This window comes from Canis lupus, chromosome 15, assembly GCF_048164855.1.
Source record: "Canis lupus baileyi chromosome 15, mCanLup2.hap1, whole genome shotgun sequence".
NCBI lineage: Eukaryota > Metazoa > Chordata > Mammalia > Carnivora > Canidae > Canis > Canis lupus.
This window is the reverse complement of record NC_132852.1, coordinates 35,174,510-35,202,322: the sequence shown is the minus strand read 5'-3', so window position 1 is coordinate 35,202,322 and position 27,813 is coordinate 35,174,510. Positions and strand designations below refer to the sequence as shown.

At 43.8% G+C, this 27,813-nt stretch overlaps 1 protein-coding gene across 6 annotated transcripts in view; it reads right to left on the bottom strand.

Moving 5' to 3' along the window:
* Positions 1-27,813, bottom strand: part of PLEKHA2 (pleckstrin homology domain containing A2) — an 81,964-nt gene that overhangs the window by 7,939 nt on the left and 46,212 nt on the right. For 5 of the 6 annotated variants that reach the window (XM_072776533.1, XM_072776530.1, XM_072776535.1 and 2 more), the window contains 7 exons: positions 26,087-26,135; positions 24,558-24,655; positions 17,672-17,812; positions 16,942-17,088; positions 16,517-16,585; positions 16,044-16,114; positions 12,191-12,254 (listed from right to left, as the gene is read on the bottom strand). In XM_072776533.1, coding sequence (XP_072632634.1) covers positions 12,191-12,254; positions 16,044-16,114; positions 16,517-16,585; positions 16,942-17,088; positions 17,672-17,812; positions 24,558-24,655; positions 26,087-26,135 — 639 coding nt within the window. The remainder of the gene's footprint in view (positions 1-12,190; positions 12,255-16,043; positions 16,115-16,516; positions 16,586-16,941; positions 17,089-17,671; positions 17,813-24,557; positions 24,656-26,086; positions 26,136-27,813) is intronic. The other variant, XM_072776534.1, reaches the window with a different exon arrangement.

The window sequence follows — 27,813 nt, the reverse complement described above, 5'->3', positions numbered from 1 at the left end:
TCTCAACTCACGGCCATGAGTTCAAGCCCCACTTTGGGCTCCACCCTGGGTGTGGAGGCTACTTAAAAAATAATAAAATGAGGATTCGGAGCAAGATGGCGGAAGAGCAGGGTCTCCAAATCACCTGTCTCCACCAAACTACCTAGAAAACCTTCAAATTATCCTGAAAATCCATGAATTCGGCCTGAGATTTAAAGAGAGACCAGCTGGAATGCTACAGTGAGAAGAGTTCGCGCTTCTATCAAGGTAGGAAGACGGGGAAAAAGAAATAAAGAAACAAAGGCCTCCAAGGGGGAGGGGCCCCGCGAGGAGCCGGGCTGAGGCCGGGGCGAGTGTCCCCAGGACAGGAGAGCCCCGTCCCGGAGACGCAGGAGCTGCACCGACCTTCCCGGGCGGAAAGGGGCTCGCGGGGAGTTGGAGCAGGACCCAGGAGGGCGGGGATGCCCTCGGGTTCCCTGGGACAGTAACAGACACCTGCGCGCCCAGGAGAGTGCGCCGAGCTCCCTAAGGGCTGCAGCGGACGGCGGGACCCGGAGCAGCTCGGGGGGCTCGGGCGGCGGCTCCGCGGAGGGGGCTGCGCGGCCCCGGGAGCAGCTCGGAGGGGCTCGGGCAGAGGAAGAGGCTCCGTGCTGAGGGGGCTGCGCGGTTCCAGGAGCAGCTCGGAGGGGCTTGGGCGGCAGCTCCGCGGAGGGGGCTGCGCGGCCCGGGAGCGCGAATCCACCAGCGCAGGCTCCGGAGCACAGGGCGCCGGGACACAGCCCAGGATCCCGCCTCCCCCGGGACAGGCAGAGGCCGGGAGGGCCCTGGACAGCGAGGACGCTCCTGCCCCAGCTGAGCACATCAGCGGCCCCGCCCCGGAGCCTCCAGGCCCTGCAGACGGAGCTCCTGCCGGAGCTGAATCCAGGTTTCCAGAGCTGCCCCGCCACTGGGGCTGTTCCTCCTGCGGCCTCACGGGGTAAACAACCCCCACCGAGCCCTGCACCAGGCAGGGGCACAGCAGCTCCCCCAACTGCTAACACCTGAAAATCACAACAGGCCCCTCCCCCAGAACACCAGCTAGACTGACAACTTCCAGGAGAAGCCAAGGGACTTAAAGAACACAGAATCAGAAGATACTCCCCGGTGGTTCTTTTTTTGTTTGTTTGTTTTTGTTTTTGTTTTGTTTTGCTTTTTGATTTGTTTCCTTCCCCCACCCCCTTCTTTTCTCCTTTCTTTTTCTTTCTCTTTTTCTTTTTTTCTTTTTTTTTTTTTTTCGTTTTTTTTTTCTTTTTCTTCCCTTTTTTTTTTCTCTTTCTCTTTTCTTTCCTTCTTTCTCTCCTCTCTTTTTCTCTTTTTCCCAATACAACTTGCTTTTGGCCACTCTGCACTGAGCAAAATGACTAGAAGGAAAACCTCACCTCAAGAGAAAGAATCAGAAACAGTCCTCTCTCCCACAGAGTTACAAAATCTGGATTACAATTCAATGTCAGAAAGCCAATTCAGAAGCACTATTATACAGCTACTGGTGGCTCTAGAAAAAAGTATAAAGGACTCAAGAGACTTCATGACTGCAGAATTTAGAGCTAATCAGGCAGAAATTAAAAACCAATTGAATGAGATGCAATCCAAACTAGAAGTCCTAACGACGAGGGTTAACGAGGTGGAAGAACGAGTGAGTGACCTAGAAGACAAGTTGACAGCAAAGAGGGAAACTGAGGAAAAAAGAGACAAACAATTAAAAGACCATGAAGATAGATTAAGGGAAATAAACGACAGCCTGAGGAAGAAAAACCTACGTTTAATTGGGGTTCCCGAGGGCGCCGAAAGGGACAGAGGGCCAGAATATGTATTTGAACAAATTCTAGCTGAAAACTTTCCTAATCTGGGAAGGGAAACAGGCATTCAGATCCAGGAAATAGAGAGATCCCCCCCTAAAATCAATAAAAACCGTTCAACACCTCGACATTTAATTGTGAAGCTTGCAAATTCCAAAGATAAAGAGAAGATCCTTAAAGCAGCAAGAGACAAGAAATCCCTGACTTTTATGGGGAGGAGTATTAGGGTAACAGCAGACCTCTCCACAGAGACCTGGCAGGCCAGAAAGGGCTGGCAGGATATATTCAGGGTCCTAAATGAAAAGAACATGCAACCAAGAATACTTTATCCAGCAAGGCTCTCATTCAAAATGGAAGGAGAGATAAAGAGCTTCCAAGACAGGCAGCAACTAAAAGAATATGTGACCTCCAAACCAGCTCTGCAAGAAATTTTAAGGGGGCCTCTTAAAATTCCCCTTTAAGAAGAAGTTCAGTGGAACAGTCCACAAAAACAAAGACTGAATAGATATCATGATGACACTAAACTCATATCTCTCAATAGTAACTCTGAATGTGAACGGGCTTAATAACCCCATCAAAAGGCGCAGGGTTTCAGACTGGATAAAAAAGCAGGACCCATCTATTTGCTGTCTACAAGAGACTCATTTTAGACAGAAGGACACCTACAGCCTGAAAATAAAAGGTTGGAGAACCATTTACCATTCGAATGGTCCTCAAAAGAAAGCAGGGGTAGCCATCCTTATATCAGATAAACTAAAATTTACCCCAAAGACTGTAGTGAGAGATGAAGAGGGACACTATATCATACTTAAAGGATCTATTCAACAAGAGGACTTAACAATCCTCAATATATATGCTCCAAATGTGGGAGCTGCCAAATATATAAATCAATTATTAACCAAACTGAAGAAATACTTAGATAATAATACACTTATACTTGGTGACTTCAATCTAGCTCTTTCTATACTCGATAGGTCTTCTAAGCAAAACATCTCCAAAGAAACGAGAGCTTTAAATGATACACTGGACCAGATGGATTTCACAGATATCTACAGAACTTTACATCCAAACTCAACTGAATACACATTCTTCTCAAGCGCACATGGAACTTTCTCCAGAATAGACCACATATTGGGTCACAAATCGGGTCTGAACCGATACCAAAAGATTGGGATTGTCCCCTGCATATTCTCGGACCATAATGCCTTGAAATTAGAACTAAATCACAACAAGAAGTTTGGAAGGACCTCAAACACATGGAGGTTAAGGACCATCCTGCTAAAAGATAAAAGGGTCAACCAGGAAATTAAGGAAGAATTAAAAAGATTCATGGAAACTAATGAGAATGAAGATACAACCGTTCAAAATCTTTGGGATGCAGCAAAAGCAGTCCTAAGGGGGAAATACATCGCAATACAAGCATCCATTCAAAAACTGGAAAGAACTCAAATACAAAAGCTAACCTTACACATAAAGGAGCTAGAGAAAAAACAGCAAATAGATCCTACACCCAAGAGAAGAAGGGAGCTAATAAAGATTCGAGCAGAACTCAACGAAATCGAGACCAGAAGAACTGTGGAACAGATCAACAGAACCAGGAGTTGGTTCTTTGAAAGAATTAATAAGATAGATAAACCATTAGCCAGCCTTATTAAAAAGAAGAGAGAGAAGACTCAAATTAATAAAATCATGAATGAGAAAGGAGAGATCACTACCAACACCAAGGAAATACAAACGATTTTAAAAACCTATTATGAACAGCTATACGCCAATAAATTAGGCAATCTAGAAGAAATGGACGCATTCCTGGAAAGCCACAAACTACCAAAACTGGAACAGGAAGAAATAGAAAACCTGAACAGGCCAATAACCAGGGAGGAAATTGAAGCAGTCATCAAAAACCTCCCAAGACACAAGAGTCCAGGGCCAGATGGCTTCCCAGGAGAATTTTATCAAACGTTTAAAGAAGAAATCATACCTATTCTCCTAAAGCTGTTTGGAAAGATAGAAAGAGATGGAGTACTTCCAAATTCGTTCTATGAAGCCAGCATCACCTTAATTCCAAAGCCAGACAAAGACCCCGCCAAAAAGGAGAATTACAGACCAATATCCCTGATGAACATGGATGCAAAAATTCTCAACAAGATACTGGCCAATAGGATCCAACAGTACATTAAGAAAATTATTCACCATGACCAAGTAGGATTTATCCCTGGGACACAAGGCTGGTTCAACACCCGTAAAACAATCAATGTGATTCATCATATCAGCAAGAGAAAAACCAAGAACCATATGATCCTCTCATTGGATGCAGAGAAAGCATTTGACAAAATACAGCATCCATTCCTGATCAAAACTCTTCAGAGTGTAGGGATAGAGGGAACATTCCTCGACATCTTAAAAGCCATCTATGAAAAGCCCACAGCAAATATCATTCTCAATGGGGAAGCACTGGGAGCCTTTCCCCTAAGATCAGGAACAAGACAGGGATGTCCACTCTCACCACTGCTATTCAACATAGTACTGGAAGTCCTAGCCTCAGCAATCAGACAACAAAAAGACATTAAAGGCATTCAAATTGGCAAAGAAGAAGTCAAACTCTCCCTCTTCGCCGATGACATGATACTCTACATAGAAAACCCAAAAGTCTCCACCCCAAGATTGCTAGAACTCATACAGCAATTCGGTAGCGTGGCAGGATACAAAATCAATGCCCAGAAGTCAGTGGCATTTCTATACACTAACAATGAGACTGAAGAAAGAGAAATTAAGGAGTCAATCCCATTTACAATTGCACCCAAAAGCATAAGATACCTAGGAATAAACCTCACCAAAGATGTAAAGGATCTATACCCTCAAAACTATAGAACACTTCTGAAAGACATTGAGGAAGACACAAAGAGATGGAAAAATATTCCATGCTCATGGATTGGCAGAATTAATATTGTGAAAATGTCAATGTTACCCAGGGCAATATACACGTTTAATGCAATCCCTATCAAAATACCATGGACTTTCTTCAGAGAGTTAGAACAAATTATTTTAAGATTTGTGTGGAATCAGAAAAGACCCCGAATAGCCAGGGGAATTTTAAAAAAGAAAACCATATCTGGGGGCATCACAATGCCAGATTTCAGGTTGTACTACAAAGCTGTGGTCATCAAGACAGTGTGGTACTGGCACAAAAACAGACACATAGATCAGTGGAACAGAACAGAGAATCCAGAAGTGGACCCTGAACTTTATGGGCAACTAATATTCGATAAAGGAGGAAAGACTATCCATTGGAAGAAAGACAGTCTCTTCAATAAATGGTGCTGGGAAAATTGGACATCCACATGCAGAAGAATGAAACTAGACCACTCTCTTTCACCATACACAAAGATAAACTCAAAATGGATGAAAGATCTAAATGTGAGACAAGATTCCATCAAAATCCTAGAGAAGAACACAGGCAACACCCTTTTTGAACTCGGCCATAGTAACTTCTTGCAAGATACATCCACGAAGGCAAAAGAAACAAAAGCAAAAATGAACTATTGGGACTTCATCAAGATAAGAAGCTTTTGCACAGCAAAGGATACAGTCAACAAAACTCAAAGACAACCTACAGAATGGGAGAAGATATTTGCAAATGACATATCAGATAAAGGGCTAGTTTCCAAGATCTATAAAGAACTTCTTAAACTCAACACCAAAGAAACAAACAATCCAATCATGAAATGGGCAAAAGAGATGAACAGAAATCTCACAGAAGAAGACATAGACATGGCCAACATGCACATGAGAAAATGCTCTGCATCACTTGCCATCAGGGAAATACAAATCAAAACCACAATGAGATACCACCTCACACCAGTGAGAATGGGAAAAATTAACAAGGCAGGAAACAACAAATGTTGGAGAGGATGTGGAGAAAAGGGAACCCTCTTACACTGTTGGTGGGAATGTGAACTGGTGCAGCCACTCTGGAAAACTGTGTGGAGGTTCCTCAAACAGTTAAAAATATACCTGCCCTACGACCCAGCAATTGCACTGTTGGGGATTTACCCCAAAGATACAAATGCAATGAAACGCCGGGACACCTGCACCCCGATGTTTCTAGCAGCAATGGCCACGATAGCCAAACTGTGGAAGGAGCCTCGGTGTCCAACGAAAGATGAATGGATAAAGAAGATGTGGTTTATGTATACAATGGAATATTACTCAGCTATTAGAAATGACAAATACCCACCATTTGCTTCAACGTGGATGGAACTGGAGGGTATTATGCTGAGTGAAGTAAGTCAGTCGGAGAAGGACAAACATTATATGTTCTCATTCATTTGGGGAATATAAATAATAGTGAAAGGGAAAATAAGGGAAGGGAGAAGAAATGTGTGGGAAATATCAGAAAGGGAGACAGAACATAAAGACTGCTAACTCTGGGAAACGAACTAGGGGTGGTAGAAGGGGAGGAGGGCGGGGGGTGGGAGTGAATGGGTGACGGGCACTGGGTGTTATTCTGTATGTTAGTAAATTGAACACCAATAAAAAAAAAAAATAATAATAATAATAATAAAATGAAAATATTACCCAAATAGAAAAGCAGATATTGTGACAAGAATGAAAACATACAGACTCTCACTTTATTGAGATCACAATTATAATTTCTTTTTTTTTTAATTTTTTTATTTATTTATGATAGTCACACACAGAGAGAGAGAGGCAGAGACATAGGCAGAGGGAGAAGCAGGCTCCATGCACCGGGAGCCCGACGTGGGATTCGATCCCGGGTCTCCAGAATCACGCCCTGGGCCAAAGGCAGGCGCCAAACCGCTGCGCCACCCAGGGATCCCACAATTATAATTTCTATTAGTAGTTTCAGACCTGGGATTCACTGGCAACAAAAATTCAGTGAAACCTCAAAAACTGTATGCAAACATACGGCATATGTGTATGTCTATCTTTAACGGAAAGCCTATGCTTAGCTTTCATCAAAACCCCCCAAAATATCTTAAAGCAACTGCTCAAAGGTGAACCAGAGGTTTAAGAAAAAAAAATAAGTCCATGCACCCCAGGGTGAATTACAAAAAGCCTAAAAGATGCTTAAGACTCAGGAGAAAAAAAAGGGAAGTGCCACACCCAGACCTTCACCTCTTCCTGCATACCTAAGTGTGTGCATTTGTTTCTGGCACTGGCTGGACAGAAAAAGTAGGGTTTCTGTCCTTGAGAACAGTTTCTGAGGTGAGAGGAACAAAGCATATGAAGAGGAATCACTGCAGCCTGAAGTTTATTGTAGTCCAAGGAGCTTTTTTTACCCAGCACCTACTATGAACCCAGTACCATGACGGATGCAACAGTTTGAAGCAATGAATTCCAGGGGTCATCAGTAACAAGCCTCCAGGACCTACCGTGGTGGTTTCCACTCCAGCTATCCAACATTTGTAGGATTCTCCATCTCCATTCTATTCCCAACCTCAGCACTGCCCCCCTTCCCAACAGCTAAAAATCCCTGTTCTCTCCTCAGGAATCAGTCCTGTCTTTAGACACAGCCCAGCCACATTTGATTGTCGAGGCTGGGTACTACACAGTTCTAAATGATGTCATTCACCCTGTAGTCTAAATTAAAACAGTAAGTAAGTAAGAAAGAAAGAAAGAAAGAAAGAAAGAAAGAAAGAAAGAAAGAAAGAAAGAAAGAAAGAAAGAAAGAAAGAAAGAAAGAAAAACAGTAAGTATCCAAAGAGTTCTAGCCCAACACTCTGCAATTGAAATTGACATTTGAGCCCTCATATTACCACTCTTAACCTGACATAGCTTCCTAATTCTGACAGCTGGGCTTATGCCAAGTTACTCAAACCAGGCTGCACTACATTTCTCATCTGGAATAACTAAATCCTCCAACCTAATACCCTTGACCTTCTATGACTGAGAAATGGGGAAATGGTGAACACTGCATGCCTTGTATTCCAAGGATTGAAATCTCATTTTGATCCTTGTCCAAGACTGACAACAGTCTACCTGCTGATAAGCTTGCTGACACCCCAAGATTAGATACCCCACTATTCCCAGATCCTGGATCTTGGTCACCATGATCCACCTGCCATCACAGCCAGTCTCCACAAGCTGGTCTCTCCCAGTTGTCTGTGGCCACACCCTCTACATCTTGGGCTCTGTACCAGGTTGCTTTTATTTTTTTTTTAAGATTTTATTTATTTATTCATGAAAGACACACAGAGAGAGGCAGAGACACAGGCAGAGGTTGAGAAGCAGGCACCATGCAAGGAGCCCAATGTGGTACTCGATCCCAGGACTCCAGGATCATACCCTGGGCCAAAGGCAGGCACTCAACCACTGAGCCACCCAGGCATCCCATCCAGGTTGTTTTTAAACAACACAAGTGAGTAGGTCCTGCTCTAGCACCTGACTACGTGTCTCCTAATAAGTTCCACAATTCTTCAGGTTTATGATCTCGAACAAATAATTTGACTTCAGACACTCTGTTTGCTCATCTGTAAAATGGAGATGGCCTCAGAGATTGCTAAGAAATTAAGTTATACTCTGCCTGTAAACTACTTAGCACTGTGCCTGTCCCATCTGAGTATCCAATAAACAGTAACACAGTAACATCCTAGGCTGCAAATTACATGTGACACAGAAGGCACATGTGACAGATCAATGACCAACACCTCAACAGTTGGAAGCCTGCCTTGTTCTGTTGCCCAGGCCTCTGTGCCTTGTCCAGGAGTCTGTGTGCTCTGCCTACAGCTGCCCTGCTCTCTGCTCTAGCTTCACTGGATAACGAGCACACGTGGCTTTCAGGCAGTTCACTGAACATACTAGGAAGTAGGTCCGAATGCCACTTAGGCATGGTGGCAAAAGCTGCTGGCACCAAACAGTAGGAATAAATCATTACACGCTTTTACCTTTTGCATAAAACACCATTTTTACCTGGAACAAGTGACTGACAAACTGTCAAACTTACTCAGGCTTAGGGATATGGTGGACCTTTCTCAAAAATGGATGAAAGGAGTCCATTTAGTCAAGCAAAATCATGAAAGTTTTTTTTTTTTTTGGCAAATGATAAATTTTGAGCTTTCAAACAAAATTAGAATTTTAAAAGGTTGCACCCTCCTCCATAAGCCAGACAGCTTTCTGTACTTAAGACTCTGTTGATGATGATCCTTGTGGTGATATTAACAAATGTGATTTTTTGATATTATAGAATAAAATATGTAAACATTTGAAAGATCTGCATACCTCAGTGCGACCACTATTTTCTTAATGACCATTGCACGCAATTACAAAATCATGCATTGGTAAAAAAAGATCCATTTAAAGGGTAAAATTGACCAGTGGATTTTAATGTAGGAGTATGAAAGTTATGTTGGCTTCCAATTCCACACTGCACCTAAACATTAAGAAACTACCGTTGTCAAGTTTTGATATAGAATCAAAGAAAAATATCCACAATTATCTGAAAAAGGTATTAAAATATTCCTTTTTTCCAAATACATATCTGTATGAGGCCAGATTTTCTTCATATTCTTCAACCAAAACAACATATGGCCACAGATAGAATGCAGAAACAGATATGAGAATCCTGCTACCCTCTATTAAGCAAGCCATTAAAGAGATTTACAAAAACAAAACAAAAAAACCCAATGCTACTTTTGTTGCTTTATTTTAGAAATAGACCTGTTTTTCATAAATATTATGCTTGTGCTAATATAAATGAGTTTTTAGTTGCTATCTGAAAATAAATTAATATGTATTCTCAATGATTTTTACTCTACATCCTTCTCGATTTTCCATTCTCTTTGAGTTAGGTGCCATCAACGGACTTGTCTGTTCGCTCATTTGTCTATTTCAGGGAGATGCTACTGTTCTTTTATCCCAGAAATGTGGAAGCAAGAGGCAAAGGAGGACAGATGTGATGAGAATCTTCTAGTCAATGTGCACACGTTTTGTGCAAAAGTGTTTTGAGTATCATTTTTGTTGGGGTTCATGTTTCCCAAATCACTCTCTCTAGTCCAAAGCTCTTACCCAGCATAACTGTTTACATGACAAATATTTAGTACCGCCCGTGTGTCAGGCACTGTCTCTCTAAGGACCTTCATGTCAACTCGAATGTCCCATAGACACTATCAACCCAGAATCCCCAACACCAAGGTGGTCTTTATGCTCACTGGTTCTTCTTCCTATTCTCTGGTCTGAGTGATTGCTGCCACCAGGCACCCTGAGGCCCAGGCCAAATACCCAGCAGCAGCTTTGCCTCCCCTAAATCCCCTCAACCCACATCTAATCCACAACCAAGTCCCAAGAAATACTCTTCAATAGCTTTTCAATTGTCCACTTTTCACCATCCATCCTAGTTCAAGCTTCCTTCATCCCTGACCTGAATTACTACAGTGGCCCCCAATCTGCTCTCCCCCCCTCCCTCCTGTCTTACCCTGCTTCATCCTGTGTATACTGTGCTGGGCCTGGAAACTCACAGCCAGCGTACCAGTAATGCAGTCAGCTTGAGAGAGATCATCCCCACTTTATGCATGAGGAAAACAAAGCTTGATCATTTGCCCAGGTAGTATTTTTAGAAGGCAAATCTGACTGGGCCACTCCCCTGGTTCAACCTCAAGGGACCCTAACCTTCAGGATAAAATGTCAGCTCTTTAACAAGGGCTATAAGGCATAGGCCCTCTGGATGGGCTTTCCAGCCTGCCATCTGCTCTGTGCTCCTTTTATCTCCAGGCTGTTTCACGTGTTGTTCCCTCTGCATGGGCCACTTTTCCCCCAACTGACTCAGGTTAAATGTGTCTTCCTTCAGGAAACCATCCCTGACTCTCTGAAACAGGGGAAGGTGCCCTTTTCATGAGTTCCCATGACAACTGCTACTCACTATACTGGTAGCACTTACCACACTGTTATTTTTGGTTTTGGGAGTTTGGGGTTTTTTGTTTTTTGTTTTTTGGTTTTTTTTTGGTTTTTATTGCCCCATGCCTTCAGTGAGGCTGTTCCATCCTTGTAATGCATTTAGGTTCTTCCATCACAGTCTGCATACCATGCTGGAGTTACCGGACCTCCTGAGTGATTTTTTTAAATTCACATAAAGTTTTTTACTCTTTACTCTTCCCTGTGCTATAACGTTCTATTTCATGCATCTACAACTACAGTAACCATATAGAATAGTTTCACTGCCCTAAAAACTCCCCTGTGTTCATCTACCCAACACTCCCTTCCCAAGCCCATCACAGTTTTAATTGCCTGTTTACTTGACTCTCTCTCTCCCTCTGGTTCAGATCTGTTCAATTTAACACTGTGTCCCCAGTATGAGGCAAGATGCCTGGCATTCTAAGGATACTCTAGAGATCCCTGTTAAACGCAAGAACTGGAAACTCTTTTGAACCTACTGTTTCAACTTTGTCCTTGAATTACAATGGAACCAGCTCTAACAACCCCAGTAATGTGATCCACAGCTCCCTCATGCTATCTCTTCCCTAAAGACACATGCTTCAGTGAATGAATGGAGCCCACAGGTAAAGACTGCTAGCATGTCAGCTCAGCTCGAGGTAGGAGGACCAGCTCAGACAGCTCAAGACTATGGAGCTGCTGCCCAAGAAACCAGGGAGGGATAGCTCTGTGGATAGGACAGTACTCAGGGGGACTGACACTTGGAACAAAGAAAGAGCACTGGAAACCCTGAAAAGCCTTGGCTGAGGAGTCCCACATCTAAAGCATCGCATCACATGGCAGTCTGTATGCCAGAGATGCAGCATCATCACAATGCTGTGTGGATCAAGGCATGCTCTGTGCACTGCTAGGCCAGCTCGGATATGGACTTGGCACTGAAAGCCTGGGCCCTGCTCGGGTATCTGCCTTTCTCCCTCCTATGATTTGAGAAAGAGCTGGGAGGACTCCAAAGCTGTGGGTGGAGGGAGAAGCTTCTGGTAGCTGAACTGTCAGAGCCCAAACAATGACTTTCTCTGTGCAGCTGGGCTTTGCACCTGGTGCCTGCACAGGGCCCTCTGTGCTTTTGTCCTTCCACACACAGTGATGTCTACACAGGCGGGGCTTATAAATACCCTCCAAAGGAGAAGTGAAACCACTGGCTAGTTCTCCTTTTCTCTGCTTAGTTGGCGCCCAGCAGCTGAGAGCAGCTGGTACAAACTCACATTCCCCAGTTCAGAGGCTCAACCTGCTCTTATTATTTTATGGTTGGAAAGCTTCTGGCAAACATCCTGTTTAGAATAAAATGGGACTCAGACTGACTACCAGGGGCTAAATTTACCACCTAGAAACTTCAAACAAAATAAAAGAGAAAGCAGAGGTAAGGGTGAGACCCATTACCACACCATTCACAGAGACAGAACACCAGACTCTTCTCAGAGTGACCTTTTTACCTGTATGTAGAAGGTCCTGGAGCTTGTGATGATTTCAAACAGGTTGTCCCTCATTAAGAGATCACTAGACAAAGAGAAAGAAAGTTACCAGGCATGCCTGCACACACACGTTTAGGACCTGATTCATCCTAAGTCAAGGCTCCAGTGTCCTCTAGCATGGAAGGGGGCTCCCAGGTCATTCCTCCTCCAGTCTCTGCCTCAAGAAAACATGAGGGGGTCTCCTCTAGCTTCACTTCCTACAGGCTTTCAGGAGGCTTCACCATCTGCATGGAAACCACACACATACACCCTACCACCAGTTCTAACAAGATAAAGCTCCTTTTCTTCCCTCTAAAACTTCCTGCCTAATATCTACCACATCCCATAACACCTACAGTTGTGTGTTTGGGGGGAGTATTTTTATATTATTTTTAAAGACATTTATTTGAGAGAGACAGACAAACAGACAGACGGTAAGGGAGGAGCAGAGAGAAAGGGAGAGGGAGAGAATCTCAGGCAGACTGTTTGCTGCACTCAGAGCCTGATGCAAGGCTCCAAACCGGGCTCCATCTCACAACCCTGAGATCATGATCCCAGTTGAAACCAAGACTCAGATGCCTAATCTACTAAGACACCAGGTGCCCCCCCCGGGGGGGGGGGTTAGTGGCTAAGATGTATAGTTCTTTGTGCAAAGCACTGCTTTAAGTGGTTTTTTCAGGATCAAGCAGATAAACATTTTATTGGTTTTATAAATATGTAAATATAATCCATCAATTATTTTACATATTTATTGCCATGTAAAATATTATTTATATATAAATATATAAATACATATAGAAAGATTTATCATATAACATTTTATTAGCTCTAGGTATGCAACATAATAATCCAGTATTTGTATATATTGTAAATTGACACCACAAGAGGGCTAGTTGACATCTGTCACCACATAGTTACAAGTTCTTTTTTTCTTGTGATGAGAACTTTCAAGGTCTACTCTCTTGGCAACTTTCAAATATGCAATATAGCATTATTAATTATAGCTACCATACTGTACATTACATCCCTAGGTCTTATTTATTTTATAAACGGAAGTTAATACCTTTTGATACCCTTTACCCACTCCCAGCAACCACCAATCTGTTCTTTGAGTGCTTCTGTGTGTGCTATTCCAATCAATCTTCACCATAATCCAATAAAGAACTTAAGATTCTCCCCACCTTGTGGACGAGGAAACCCAGGCTCAGAGAGGTTAGGTGACTTATCCATGGTGCCAAAGTTAGTAAACAGCAGAGCAAGGATTTGAACCCAGGTCTGACTCCAGAGTCTATGCTTTTAATCACTCCACCACCACTTGCCTCTCCTAAGAGAACCAACTCCCATTTCCAAAGCCTTCCTCCCTATACCATCAGTTTCATTAAATTCCTGCTCTATGGGGGTGCCTGGGTGGCTCAGTGTTAAGCATCTGCCTTTGGTTCAGGTCATGATCTCAGGGTCCTGAGATTGAGCCCTACATTGGGCCCCCTGCTCACCAGGGAGTCTGTTTCTCCCTCTCCCTTTGCCCCTCCTCCTCCATTCATGCTTTTGCATGCTCTCTCTCTCAAATAAATAAAATCTTTAAAACTTAAAAAAAAAAAAAAAAAAGAAAAAGAAATTCCCTCTCTGTGCCACCCTGCACTGGGGTGAGACAGGGAGCTAAGGAGAAACAGAAGGAGAGAATAGACTACTTTAAGATGCTTCAAATCGGGGATGAGTTTGGGAAGAAGAATCCTGACTTCTGCAGGGAAGAAGGTGAGAAGGAGCTAGCGCTCACAGACACACCTCAAACCTGCCAAAATTATTTGCAGTGTTAAGTGCCCGCTGTGTGTATCCAGGTCTAATGCTTTCCCAATGAAAGAACCAAAAATAAAGCAAAACTATACAATTAGATGTTAGACTGGTGTTGTCCACCAAGAGTGAGAATAATTCCAAAAAAGGATTGATCACAGGCAGAGTTGGTTTCATGAATTAGTTGGTTTCATGAATTAGGACATGGCCAGCATGGGGCCAGCGCGACAGGGCACTGGGCAATGGAGGAGTATGAGACTAAAGACCCACGCAAGAAGGGACAGCAGGATGGAGGTCAGAAAGACCTGGGGTCATTTAGACTCCACTTGGAAAAAAAGGTATCTTAGGAATATTTTCAAGTCTTTGTGAGCCTGTGTACCCCAACTGTAAAGTAGGGATGAGAAGACCTCCCTTATCAGGCTGGCCACCCCCAAGATCAGTGCATAACATATATAAAGCGTCTGCTACAATGCATATTACATAGTGGCCACTTGAAACATATTTCACTGACCGTTACTACTTTCCGAGGAGAGATGGCTCTTCTCTCTGGCTAAAATGTGTTGGTTTTTTAAATTACTCACACACACCCACAGTTCACTCATGTCATCAACTACTGAAGAGGTAAAAGCAAAGCAAGGAGGAAATCCCCAGCCTTGTCACATCTACTTCTCAGGCTACATGTTGCCTTTCAATTCAATTCAGTTCAGTTCAATTAAACTTAAATTAACAAATGTTTGTTGAGTCCACAGATGTCCTAAAGCTTACTGACTGGGTATAGGGAAGCTGCACGGTCTCATAGGCCTAGAACCTACAGAGCTATGGGGACTTCCTCCCTTGATCATCTTCAGCAGCCTTAATTCCTTCACTAAGAAGTCAGCCTGACTCTGGCAGTAAGGGACTTAGGAGAGGTGCATAGCACTCCTGGGGCTGAATGTCACCTGTGCTCCCTAAGCTGCCTGGCGTGCCCAGGTGGTCGTACACCTACCTGTCTGCACAGGCCCTCTGGAGTCAGGGGAGTCAGGAACTGTCTCTGGCAATGAGTCATGTCCAATCTTTCCTCTGCTCACCATCAACCCCTGAAACCACGTTTCTGGAACTTCCATCTATGGCGACTTGCATGGATTACAAATCATGACTGGGAACTTCCCTAATGTCTACTCTGCAACTGTCATCTCCAAGAGTCAGGACAGCCTCAGTTCAGTCCCTGTTTCCTTGGGTCATGTGGCATTTGTCAGCATGCGAGACTTGTCCCATGTCTTCATGTGAGAACAGTCTGCCTGCAGCCAATAGGGACCATCAGTCCCTGATAATGCTGGCTCTGCACTGCACAGCCCATGGGATGGAGACACAGTCTCTAAAGACTGCAGATTAAGGGGCAAAAGGAGGATTTCTAGATGCCCAGATACCCTTGGGTTTCTCAAGTTTAGCCCTAAGGGCATCTATATCTGTACTGGATTATGGGAGAGCCCTTCCCTAGGTGCCCAGATCCCAGACTCATCCCATGCACCATTGCATTGGGAGGTAAACCATTTCTTAGTGAGAAGCAGTAACATCCAAAGGGAGGCACAGAGAGGTGCTATGAACTACCCTTGAGTTAAGGGGATGTCAGGGACTTTGTCAAAAGGAGAAGAAGGCATAAGAAGTTCAGGGAAGAGGTAATGGCATAATCAGTGATCTAACCAGAAGTGCTGATAAGACTGACCTTAAGGGCACAGTCCCTGCTCTGAGCCCTCCATCTCCTAAGCAATAAGCATCTAACTCTAACACATCCCAACACCACTTTCTTCTTTGTTCCTATATTCTTTCTTTCCACCAGAAAATTATTTTATAGGCTCAGCCCACCTCGGGAGCCAGAGTAAGGTAGTGGGAAAAGATAGGCTTGCACTGTATGATCCCTTAGCTGCATCAATTTGGATGTGGTAAGATATCCACCCCTGTCCTGTGCATGGAGAAAGATTCCTGAATAGAGCCTCAGACGGATAGTAAATAAAGATTTAAGCAGGCAAATAGGGTTTCTGATCAGAAAAGAATAAGCACAGATGATTACCCAGATTTGACCAGACACTCATGAGTCTTGAGAACATCCTTGAGAAATATAGTGCGCAGCGGTTCTCGGTCCTGGCAGAAAAAAATAAGTAAAGATAGATAAGTGAGGCTATCCACGTAATGCCAGAGCCCAGACCAGTTGACCAATGTACCTTTCTGGTCAGAGATGGTTGGCTAAAACCAGGTGCAAACAGGCAAGGTCTCAAAATAACTATCAAGAGAGGAAAAAATTCTAAGAAGATGCTCTGTGGCCCTGACTACAGAGCAGCTTGCTGTTTAGAGGGAAGGAGGAAATTAAGGCCATGCTGTTCTATCAGTGTAAGGAAACACACACAGGTGGATAGACAGAAGACAGGGGCACCTCTTAAGCCTGTGCATGTGTCTGCATCTGTAATCAGGCATGCACGTGTGGGTGTTATCCACATGCCTCTTGCTTCCATGACCTATCAGAAGGGCTCCAGAACGACTACAAACCTGCTCACACTTGAAGTAGCAGATAGTGAAGTCATCAAGTGCAAAGAAGCGACGCTTCCAGCTCTTCCGCTGAAATAAAAAGAACAGGACATTAAGAAGAGGCCCCAGCATTCCAGAGGGTATTCTAGTTCTATGCTTCTGGGTACCTGGCCAGAAGGAAGCTGGGCTCCCACACTCAGACTTGGGGCTGAGGTAGGGCTGGCAGCGGTGGGGGTGTGGGGGGAGCCTACAAAGACTTCTATCAGGGGCAATGCCTCCAACATGCAGGGGTGAATGTTAAGTTGCAAACCTCCCACCGGGTTGGGAGGTAGTTAGTGCCAAGGAAGGCAGCTCCTCCGTCCAACCAGCTCTCCCCCGTGCCCTGCCCACACCCACTGCTCCCAGGCCTCACCAAGACCCATTTGAGCCCCAGCACCAACACTCACCACATTCCCTTGCTTCACACAGTAGCCACTCTTAATGAGGGGGGGCCCGGAAGGAACACGGCTGCCCGTCGTGGGGATGTAACTCTGAGACCTTCGAAGGATGGCATGGGACCCAGGCTCACTCCCTTCCTGCCCATCCCCACCATTCTACAAGGAAACAGCAACAGGATTAGCACCTCCCCTTGTTCCTCAGGCAGCAAACGTGTGCTTCACGCAGCCCCCCCTGGCGAATCCTCTCTTGCCTCTTTACCCAGGGTGGCAGTTAACAAAGAAATAAACAAGAAAGCAAACATTCACTTTGCTTCTGTCAGGCACCATACTGGTGATCTCACAGAACAAGGCTCGGGAACGTGGGGCAGACCCAGGAGAAAGGTAAGGACAGAGAATACAAACCAGGTGAGAGGACAAACACCCTAATGGAAGGAGGGACAGTAGGCTTCTTTCCAGGCTCATCTGCCTGCCCCAGCCCCATTTCCCATGTGACTTACAAGTGCTGGTCTCCCATGCAGGGTGTAGGACATACTGTCCACACAGCCCCAAGATGCAGTGGCCCTGATTTCTGCACTGCCCTTATTCATGCCCACCCCTGTCCTGGATTTTCTTCACTACTCCATCTGCACTGACTCCCCCACCGTCAACTATCTATCCTCTGTGCTACCCTCTTCTATGCATATCACTGGCATAGATGCTCCCATACACCCCACCCCCAGGCAGTCCCAGGCCCCAGCACCTGGTTGATGGGCGTGTGTACCACCACCCCTCCGATGATCTCTGTCTTGTAGGCCACCTGTGGCTTCTTCTCTAGGGCTGGAGGAGCTGCTAGGCTTTTTATAACTTCGGTAGTCAGGGGCAGGCTCCCAACTTTGGGTACCTGGGAAGAAAGACAGCTTAGGAAAAGGAGACAAAAGAACATTGGAGAAGGGGCAAGAAAACCTACTGTACCAAATTATAGTAAGACCTCCTCTCTTTCCCAGCCCCTTCATCAACCCAAACCTGAATAGGAGGAACTCTGCCAGCAGACCTCTCTATACACATACACACACACACACACACACACACACACACACACATATGCACAAGTACTGAGCACCTGCTATGAGCCAGCCCTACCCTGATTGCAGACCCAAGATAAAACAGCAAACAGGCATGTCCTGCCCTCTCAGCACGGACATTCTAATAGCAGAGACTGACCAATAAATGCAGAGCCAAATAAGCATCAGAATAATTACAAATCACGATGAGTACTGTAAAGAAAATAAACAGGCGCTGAGATCAAGAGCAACAGGGGAACTACTCTGAAATGCAGTGGTTAGCAGAGGTCTCCTGAGAAGGAGATGCTGGCACAGCAGCCTGGAGATAAACAGGAAAAAAGGATGTAAGGAGGAGAAAGCACGGGAGGCCGACGAACAGGTAACATACATGTGGGATACGGTACAGAATTAAGGGATCCTGAGTTTCAGAGCCCAAGGACCTGGGGAAACCAACTCCTGACTGTCACTAACTCACTCAGCAACTTTCAGCAAATCGTTGAACCTCTCTCTTGCCCAAAACTGTCCCATGTAGAAAATGAAAAGGGTAATAATATTCGTTTCATAGAGTCATTATACTTATTAAATGACCAAGTATACATATTTAAAAAACTTCAGAAATACAAAAATATAAAAGTACATTGAACAATGCAGGGGATAAGGACACTGACACCTACACAGTCAAAACTCCATGTATAACCTTCAACGCCCCCTAAATTTAACTACTAACATCCTATTGTTGACCAGAAGTCTTACTGATTACCTAAATCATCAACTAACACATATTTTGTGTTCTATGGATTATATGTATTATTAATACATGTTCGTTCTTCATATTATACACTGTATTCTGAAAATAAAATAAGCTAGAGAAAAGAAATGTTATTAAGAAAATCATAAGGAATAGAAAATGCATTTTCATTCCTGTTAAAAATCTGCATATAAGTAGACCCATGTAGTTCAAACCCATTTGTTCAAGGGTCAAAAGCATTACAAAATATTTTATTTATTTATTTTTAAAGATCTTATTTATTTGAGAGAGTGAGCAGAAGCACATGCCATGGAGAAAGACAATAAGGGAGAAGCAGACTCCCTACTGAGCAAGGAACTCAGACTTGACCTCAATCCCAGGACCCCAGGGGTCATGACCTAAGCCGAAGGCAGACACTTAACCAACTGAGCCACCCAGGTGCCCCTACCAAATATTTTAATTAACATTTCACAAATGGCACTAACATTTACAAACAGCCCTTTACGAAAAGTTATCTCTATTCCTCTCTGTGGCAGAATTGGGGCACCACAGGCAATCACATAATCAAAGAATTTTTATGGCTCCTTGACACCATAGCCCACAGACTGAAAACTGGTGGCCTGAAGACAGATTCTGGCCAAACTGTGGTTTGTTGGTCCTATGCAGTGTGTTTTTCAACCTACATTTAAAATTTGGGATATTTCATCTAAAAATCCAGACTTCCAGCCAAGTGGCGATTCTCTTTAGAGATGGAGAACATTCTTTGGTTTGCCACTGTCCCTCCTCTGCTCCCCAATACCGAGACCACGAGTCAGATGCTGTTTATCCTCATTTATGTCACTTTCCTTTCTCCTTACTGACTTTACTGGCAATTCCCATGAAATCTTTCATTTTGCAAGAAAATAGAAGAAGCCAAGGCCAGTCAAGTCAATCACGCAAAGCCATGGTTAATAAACTGGACAGAGACTAGACCCAAACTGCCCACTGAGGCAATGTCCACAGCATTATGGAGCCTGTCCTTCACAAGAGCTCAGCACCTGTGTGGATCTGTAGACTCCATGAGTAACACTAATATCTTCACTGCTTCTACAGCCTCAGGAATCAAAAGGACCCAAGAATCCAGACCTTTCAAGAGCTCATGGCTCAGGGCCTTGGGAGAACTTTGCCAAGGATGAGACCGAGGACCGCTCCATTCAATGTCTGTACAAAGAAGTAAGAGCACCATGATGACACTGGAGCCCCAGAAAGAAGAAGAGAACTCTTCTTCTTCCTGGCCTGTATATTCCATTTACATAGACAAGGGTGACCTCCACCCACCAGCTCTCCAGATGGAGCCAGAAATCCACCTTCTCCTTCCCTCCTGTCTGAACAGCAGTTCCCACTTCTGTGGGCCCCATTCAATGCCAGGCAGTGTGCCAAACTCTGCTGCATGATTTCTATCTCAAGCAATCTTATGAAGTAGGCATTATCATCTCCATTTTATAGATGAGATAAATGAAAGCTCATTAAAATGAAGTAAGTTTCCCCTAGGACTGCCTGACTCTCCATTGCTCAATGTCCTACTACCTACCTATGCCACCCTTTCTTTCCCTGAACTTTGCTATTGTGTGAGAGGATTCCTTTAAGGATGCTGATTATTGTTGGGATGTTTAGTGATATCATCACCGTGAAACAACAGAAACTTCCCACCAAATGACCTAAAGGAATTCTACCAAAGAAGGAGTAAAGTAGCCTTTTAGAGTTCCAGTGGCCAGAAAAGGATTTATATTAGCTTAGCTATTGTGTTGCCTCTCAGAATCTTGTCAGCCCTTATATTGTGGGCTACTCTTGACTGTCTGCCCAGAATCTCTCCAAAGTTTCCTGAGACTGAATCAGCCTATGGAGGACAAACTCAACAATAACTCTGCCCCAGAACTTGGAAACAAGGTCATTCTTTTGGTTTGTCCATATCCCTAGAGGCCTAAATTCAAAGTGTGCCTCTTCCATCCATCTGTGGAGTATCCTCTGATGAGGGAGAGCCTTATGACTCTCCTTTGCAATATGAAATGAAAATTACAGAGACACAAGGCACCTGGCTGGCTCCATTGGTGGAGCATGTGACTCTTCATCTCAGGGTTGTAAGTTCGAGCCCCATGTTGGGTGTAGAGATTACTTAAGTAAAAAAGAAAAGAAAGAAAGAAAATTATAGGGACTCATCTTACTTCCCATCAGGCATGGCTAGACTGCAATGAGGAATAATCAAAGGGGGTAGGGAGACTGTGCTTTACTTTTACTGCTCAATTTTCAACTGTTTTGGGAAATAATGTCCCACTAAAATCATCTATGCATAAACTCAGAATGGACCTTATTTAGAAATAGGGTTTTGGCAGATGTAGTTAAATTAAGATCAAGTCATACTGGTTTAGAGTGGGCCGCCCGAAGTCCAATGACTGATGTCCTTATCAGAAGAAGAGAGAACAAAGGGACCCACAGGCCATACAATGATGTAGGCAGAGATAGGAGTAATGCAGCTACAAGCCAGGACACACCAAGGACTGCCCAGAGCCACCAGAAGCTGGAAAAGGACAGGAAGGATTCTCCCCTAGGGATAGAAGCCTCCCATTTGCTACAGTCATCTCCCAAAACTAAAATAGGAATACTAATACTCAAGTGAGAATCCAATTCCTTAAACACCATATGTCAATCATTTCTTCAATGACAAGGACCTACTGGCCTTGGCACAAAATGAACAGTGATCTGTGGGCAAAAAAAGTGGATCCGTCCTGCCTCCTTGACCTAGGGGAAGTCACTGTAATCTCTAGGCATTCCCATTGCCTCATTTGTAAATGAGAATAATAATGCTTGCCCTCTCTACCTAAGGCTCTTATATGAAATTAAAATAAAACCATATATGTAAAAGTGGTGTATAATCTAACATAATTTACAACTGTTGTTCTTTTTAAATATTTTCATAAATTCTTTTAGGTCTTAAAAGTCATTGTGTCCTGGGTTTGAATCTCAGCTCTACCATTTACTCACCTCTAGACTTTGGGCAAGACTCTGATTTCCATTTTTTTAATCTAAAAAAAAAAATGGTGGTAAAACTACTTATCTTACAAGAGTGATATGAGAGGGGTGAATAATATGGTATATGTGAAAGCTTGGCTCAATACATGACCTGTTCCTTCTTTTATCTCTGTATTCCCCCCAGTGCCTGATACTTCACTTTGTATGTAATGCGCCTTAAAATGAGTATGCATGCCACTGATGTGGTGGTGCCCAGCCCCACATCCTCCCTCTTCCCAGCCTCCCTGAGAAAGAACACAAGATACAATATGATATGGCAATGGAGAAAGGAGTAAACCCTTACAGGGTACAGACAGATTAGGAGATAAAGTGCCCCTCCTCTTCCTTCTATCCCATGAGACGTTTAGCAAGAGAATGTGTGAACCAAGCCAAGGAAAGTAAGGGGGATCCTGGACACAATGGAGACCTGCAGCAGGCTTTGATCTCCCAGCAAGCCTCTGGACTCCCCAGCCTCTGGGCACCACCATGTTCCTTCCCACTCCTGTGGCTTGTAACTTCTGCTCCATGAGGCCAGAAAAGAGGCCACCGCCTAGATCAACCCTATGAGGCACAAAAGAAAGGCCCCCGCCACCTTGCAGGATGGCGAGCCCAGTGTACCAGACAGGAACAGAAGAAGAAAGCCAGGAGACAAAGCTGAAAGAGAATAAAGTATAAGACATTGAAAGAAACTCCAAAACTGTGTAATAAGACACAGAAGGGTGAAGACACCACTGTGAATGAAGAAAACCTGTATTAAGCCCAGCTCTCTAGAGCTGTGTGTACAAGAACATGAGTTAGCTACAATCCCCCTCCCTCCCCTCCATCCTCTCTCTTTTCATGGGTTTACCAAGGTTTGTCAAACAAAATAACAAGCTCACAAGCCAGACCACTTCAATGACTGAACTGTACTCTGCTTGGATCTGGCATTGCAAGTGCTGGAGGTGTACAGATTTCTTCTATTAATCTACACACAGAAACTCTGAGGTATTTGGAAGCATCATCTGCCCCAATGGTTACTATTGGAAGTAACTAGAACGTAAGCATTTCTGACTGATACAGAAAATCAATCTTCCAATTACAAAATGGGCAGAAGACATGAACAGATTTTTCTCTAAAGAAGACATCCAGATGGCCAACAGACACATGAAAAGATGCTCATCATCACTTATCATCAGGGAAATGCAAATCAAAACTACAATGAGATATCACCTCACACCTGTTAGAATGGCTAAAATCAACAACACAGGCATCAACAAGTTTTGGTGAGGATGTGGAAAAAGGGGAACCCTCTTGCACTGTTAGTGTGAATACAAACTGGTCCAGCCACTGTGGAAAACAAGGTCCTCAAGAAGTTAAAAATAGTTAAAAATAGATCTACCCTACGATCCAGCAACTGCACAAGTGTCCTGATGAATGGATAAAGAAGTGGCATGTACATGCATATATAAATATATGGTGATATTACTCAGCCATAGAAAAGAATGAAATCTTGGGGCACCTGGGTGCTTGGTCAGTGAGAAGTCTGCCCAGATCATATCTCCAGGTCCTGGGATCGAGCCTGTCATACTGCCTGCTCAGCAGGGAGTCTACTTCTCCCTCTCCTTCTGTCCTTCCCCCACTTGTGCTCTCTCTCAAATAAATAAAAATCTTTAAAAATAAAATTAGGAAAAGAAGAATGGAATCTTGCCATTTGCAATGACATGGATGGAGCTAGAAAGTATTATGTTAAGGGAAATAAGTCAGAGAAAAGACAAATACCATATGATTTCACTCATGTATGGCATTTAAGAAACAAAACAAACAAGCAAAGGGGGAAAAAATGAGAGACAAATCAAGAAACAGACTCTTGACTACAGAGAACAAAGTGATGGTTGCCAGAGGGGAGGCCAGGGGATGGGTGAAACAGGTGATGGGGATTAAGGAGTGTACTTGTCAGGATAAGCACGGTGTGATGTATATGAGTGTTGAATTACTGTATTGTAGAGTTGAAACTAATATAACACTGTATGCTAACTGGAATTAAAATTAAACTTAAATAATAAAATAATAAAAATAAGTAAACAAAGAATATCAATCTTCTCAGCATACAAACCATGGTTTACATGCCACCAGTTTGCCTATTATTGATGAAAGGTGTAGTTTTTTCCCCAAAACATTAAGTTTGCCCTCTCCCCTTTCCTACTCTTCTCCCTTTTCTGTATTTCTAAGGAAGAAGCAAGAAGTTCATCAGCCAAGTCAACGAAAATGAGAGTTTTGATAGAACAGTGAACTAGCTCAGTGATGCTTCCAAATGGAAGACTTTCTCAGGACAGGATTGTGATTGGCCTGGACCAATGACCCCCTCCCCCAAAGCAACCTCTTAAAGGAAGAACACTACCCCACCACCACCCTGCTCCCAAGCCAGTAAAAACTTCTGACTTCCCTCTTCATGTGCTTTTCCCTTTACTCTGCTTCTCATGGTCAGCAATCCATTTTCCAATCCTACCACATTCTGAATCAGCATGCCAGAATTACCCAAAACACCACTACCCAGGAGCCCTCCCAGGAAGCACAAAGAGGACGCTCCATAAACTTCCCCTTGAACTTGATTCAAACTCAAACTCTCAGTTCAACTTGTGGTTAGTCAGCCAAGGTGTAAGAAGAGGTAGCGGGGAACTGGATCTCCACAGGCTCCTGGGAAAGTCCCTGCTGTCATCTGAGCTTCCCCACCCCCATACCCACCGCCCCAAAACAGGCCACATGTTGAAAGTAGACCCTGACTCCCTCCAGAAAGAAGGAGGAATCATACGTACGGTGATTTTGCTGGCTTGGTTCAGGGCTTCGACCCAGTCCTTCAGATCCTTCTGGTCATTAGCTTGAAGAAAATACCTCTGAGAGAGGGCATTGATGACTGCAATAGTCACAGGAGAGGAAAAGAGAAAAGCCCAGGTCAGAACACATGTAAGACAGAAAGACTCCACAAGACTTAGATGCTTAAAGGAGGAAGGTGGAGGCATCCACAAAGCAGATGAAGGTATCTGCCATGGTGCCAGGTCAGCTGCATGGGAAGCAGCAGGCTACAGTTGCTCTCTCTCTCTCTCTCTAAAAGTATAAAGTATTCCATTAGCCAGAAGAACAACACCTGTTGTTGTTCATGTTTTAACCACCCCCTTCGTGTGCTGTTGTACAGTGATGAGGCTTCTGGCCCACCATCAACAAGACACAAGCCTGAACTGCCTTTTAGAGGCACTAACAGATTTATATATAGTCATGGTGATCTGTACATAATTTTGGACCTAGTACTCCTCATTTCCACTAACACAGCTGGCCTGGGTTTAGGAGTCTTGTCTGTGGTCGGGAAATGGAACAAAGCTTGCCTGAGATCAAACCTGTGACCCTGACCTCATTCTCAACCTGTTCTTTCCTCTGAGCACTCCATGAGGTCAATAATTTTACTTCTGGGTTCATTATTTATCTTGCTTAGATCGGCTGACCACAAAATCTGAGATACTCATTTCTGAGCTCAGCAATGATATTTGAAAGAAATGGGATAGCAAGAGCACCAAAGAAGCCTGAACCAACCCCAAAGTTGGGAGAGAAGACAGCTTAAGTGACCATTTTATTCTCCCAGTATAAGTAAGCCAGAACTGTAGGAGGCGAACATGGCGGGATAGACACAAAATTCATTAGTTCATTCACTCATTCAACAAATATTACTGAACATCCACTATATGCCAGGAACCACTGTACCTGCTGAGAATACAGCAGTGACAAAACAAAGGGATATCCCTGATTCATGGAGCTTACATTTAGAACCACCCTGGATAAACAAGAGAAGCTACTTGTTAGCATCTGCCTGTAGCACTTAGTACATTATCGAGAACACAGTAGGACCCGAATAACTCCCAATGATAAGTAGGAGCATCCACCGAGTGACTCTACTTCTTGTGTCACTCCCAACTCTGGCACTCATGTGGCAACACTGAGACACTCAATGGGAGTATTGTTCTCCCAACTCCCCCAAATCTCCATCTTTCCTGAGCACACCACTGCTGGAGTCTGAGAGAAGGATTCCCAGAAACTGCTAGTAGATACCTGTACCCTGCCCTGCAGAGTCAGGAAAAACCGTCACTGGGCCCTGTACCTCCGTCTTATGTTATTAACTATCTTTGCAGCAAGACCAGGGAAAGTAGTTATCACTTGAGACAGAGGAGCATTGCCATGGCTGAAGCCACTCATACATGCAGGGCGCAAGTCACATGTGATCACAGGACTGTCTCCACACAAAGAGGAAGTTGCTGCTGGAGTGTTCAGAAAACCCAGCCTCCAGCTCAGTACTTACCAAAGCAAAATGGAGTTTTTGGTTTCTGCTTCGGTGTAGCTATGCTCACCTAAATCAAATAAAAAATATATAAAAGAAACAAGAATAGGTTTCTAAGATTGCTGTAAAGTATCTTTGGGAAAATTTTTTTCACCGTGCAACTTTCCACACAAAAAAGAAGGGTATATTAAACATAAATAAACATTCTAAAGAATGATAATTGAGTGGAAACCCTGTACTACCATCCAGATTAAGAAACAGGCCATTATCAGTCCTATTTCTTAGAAGCCCTTTGTGTGTCCCTCCCTGATAGAATCCCATCCCCCACCCCTCCGAGATAACCACTATCTTGATGTCTACCTTAATCTTTATCTTTGCAAACACTTTTAAAAGCCACCCAAGTCCAACAAAATTCTCTATGGATTACACAACCTGCACCTGCCCGGTTCACACTAGTAAGATTCCACTCCTCTCTCAACCACCGACCTGTCCCTAAACGGTTCTCCAAATTAAAGGTGGTATGGCTACAAATACACAGATTCCAATTAGAGCTCACAGAAAGGTCAGGCGAAGTGCATTTGGACACAGTGATTAATGTCCTTTATGTCTACCCTGACTGCTTAACCAAGAAAATAAGAGGGGCCCACAGAATCAGAGCACACCTATGTATTTAAGGGAAGGGAAGAGAAGAAAGTAGAAATATTTTTATAGCTCCTGTTGTGTTATTTTGTCTTGTCTTTTCAATCCTACCCATTGCATGTACATTCCTGACTACATGCATAGGTGAACCTACCACACTCTGGTTCAAACACGCTGAATGAATAAAGGAAAACAAATCATATTCCATCATATGCCAAGAGGTGAGGTGACTGCCATTGATGGAGTTCAGTTGAATTCCCTGGAACAGGCCTCCACCACTATACCTGGGATTTCTAAGGAGGCCCCTTTTCCCCAAGATCCTACGTTAGGAACTACTCCCACATTGTCATAATCCTCCAGTGGACATCATTCTCTCAGTCCCCTTTTGAGGTAAGAGCCTTCTTAACTTGTATGAGACCAGAAAAAAAAAATGTCTGCCCTCCAACATACAAAATGAACACAGCATACTCAACATTAATAAATAAATCATTAAATATCTACATAACATTATAGCAATGGCGGTGACAAGGATTTTAAGAGCCTGCAAGAGGGACACCTTGGGTGGCTCAGCGGTTGAGCATCTCTGCCTTTGCTCACAGCCTGATCCCGGATTCCAGGGATTGAGTCCTGCATCCGGCTCCTTGCATGGAGCCTGCTTCTCCTCCCTCTGCTATATCTCTGCCTCTCTTTCTGTGTCTCTCATGAATAAATAAATAAAATCTTTTTTTTTTTTTTTTTTTTACAAAAAAAGAGACACCTGGATGGCTCAGCAGTTGAGTGTCTGCCTTTGGCTCAGAGCATGATCCCGGGATTCTGGAATTGAGTCTCACATGGGGCTCCCTGCATGGAGCCTGTTCCTCCCTCTGCCTGTGTCTCTGCCTCTCTCTGTGTGTCTCTCAGGAATAAATAAAGAAAATTAAAAAAAAAAAAAAGTGCCTACAAGATGTCACATTAAGTCAACTTCATTAATTTTTCAATTAAACCATCACTAAAATTTCAGTACATTTGAAAATAACTAGTTTTGATTTTCTTAGTTCGCAAGAATCCTTAGATATGCAAGATGACTGCCAAGAAATAGAGCCAATCACGAACTGAGGTTCTCAGCCAAA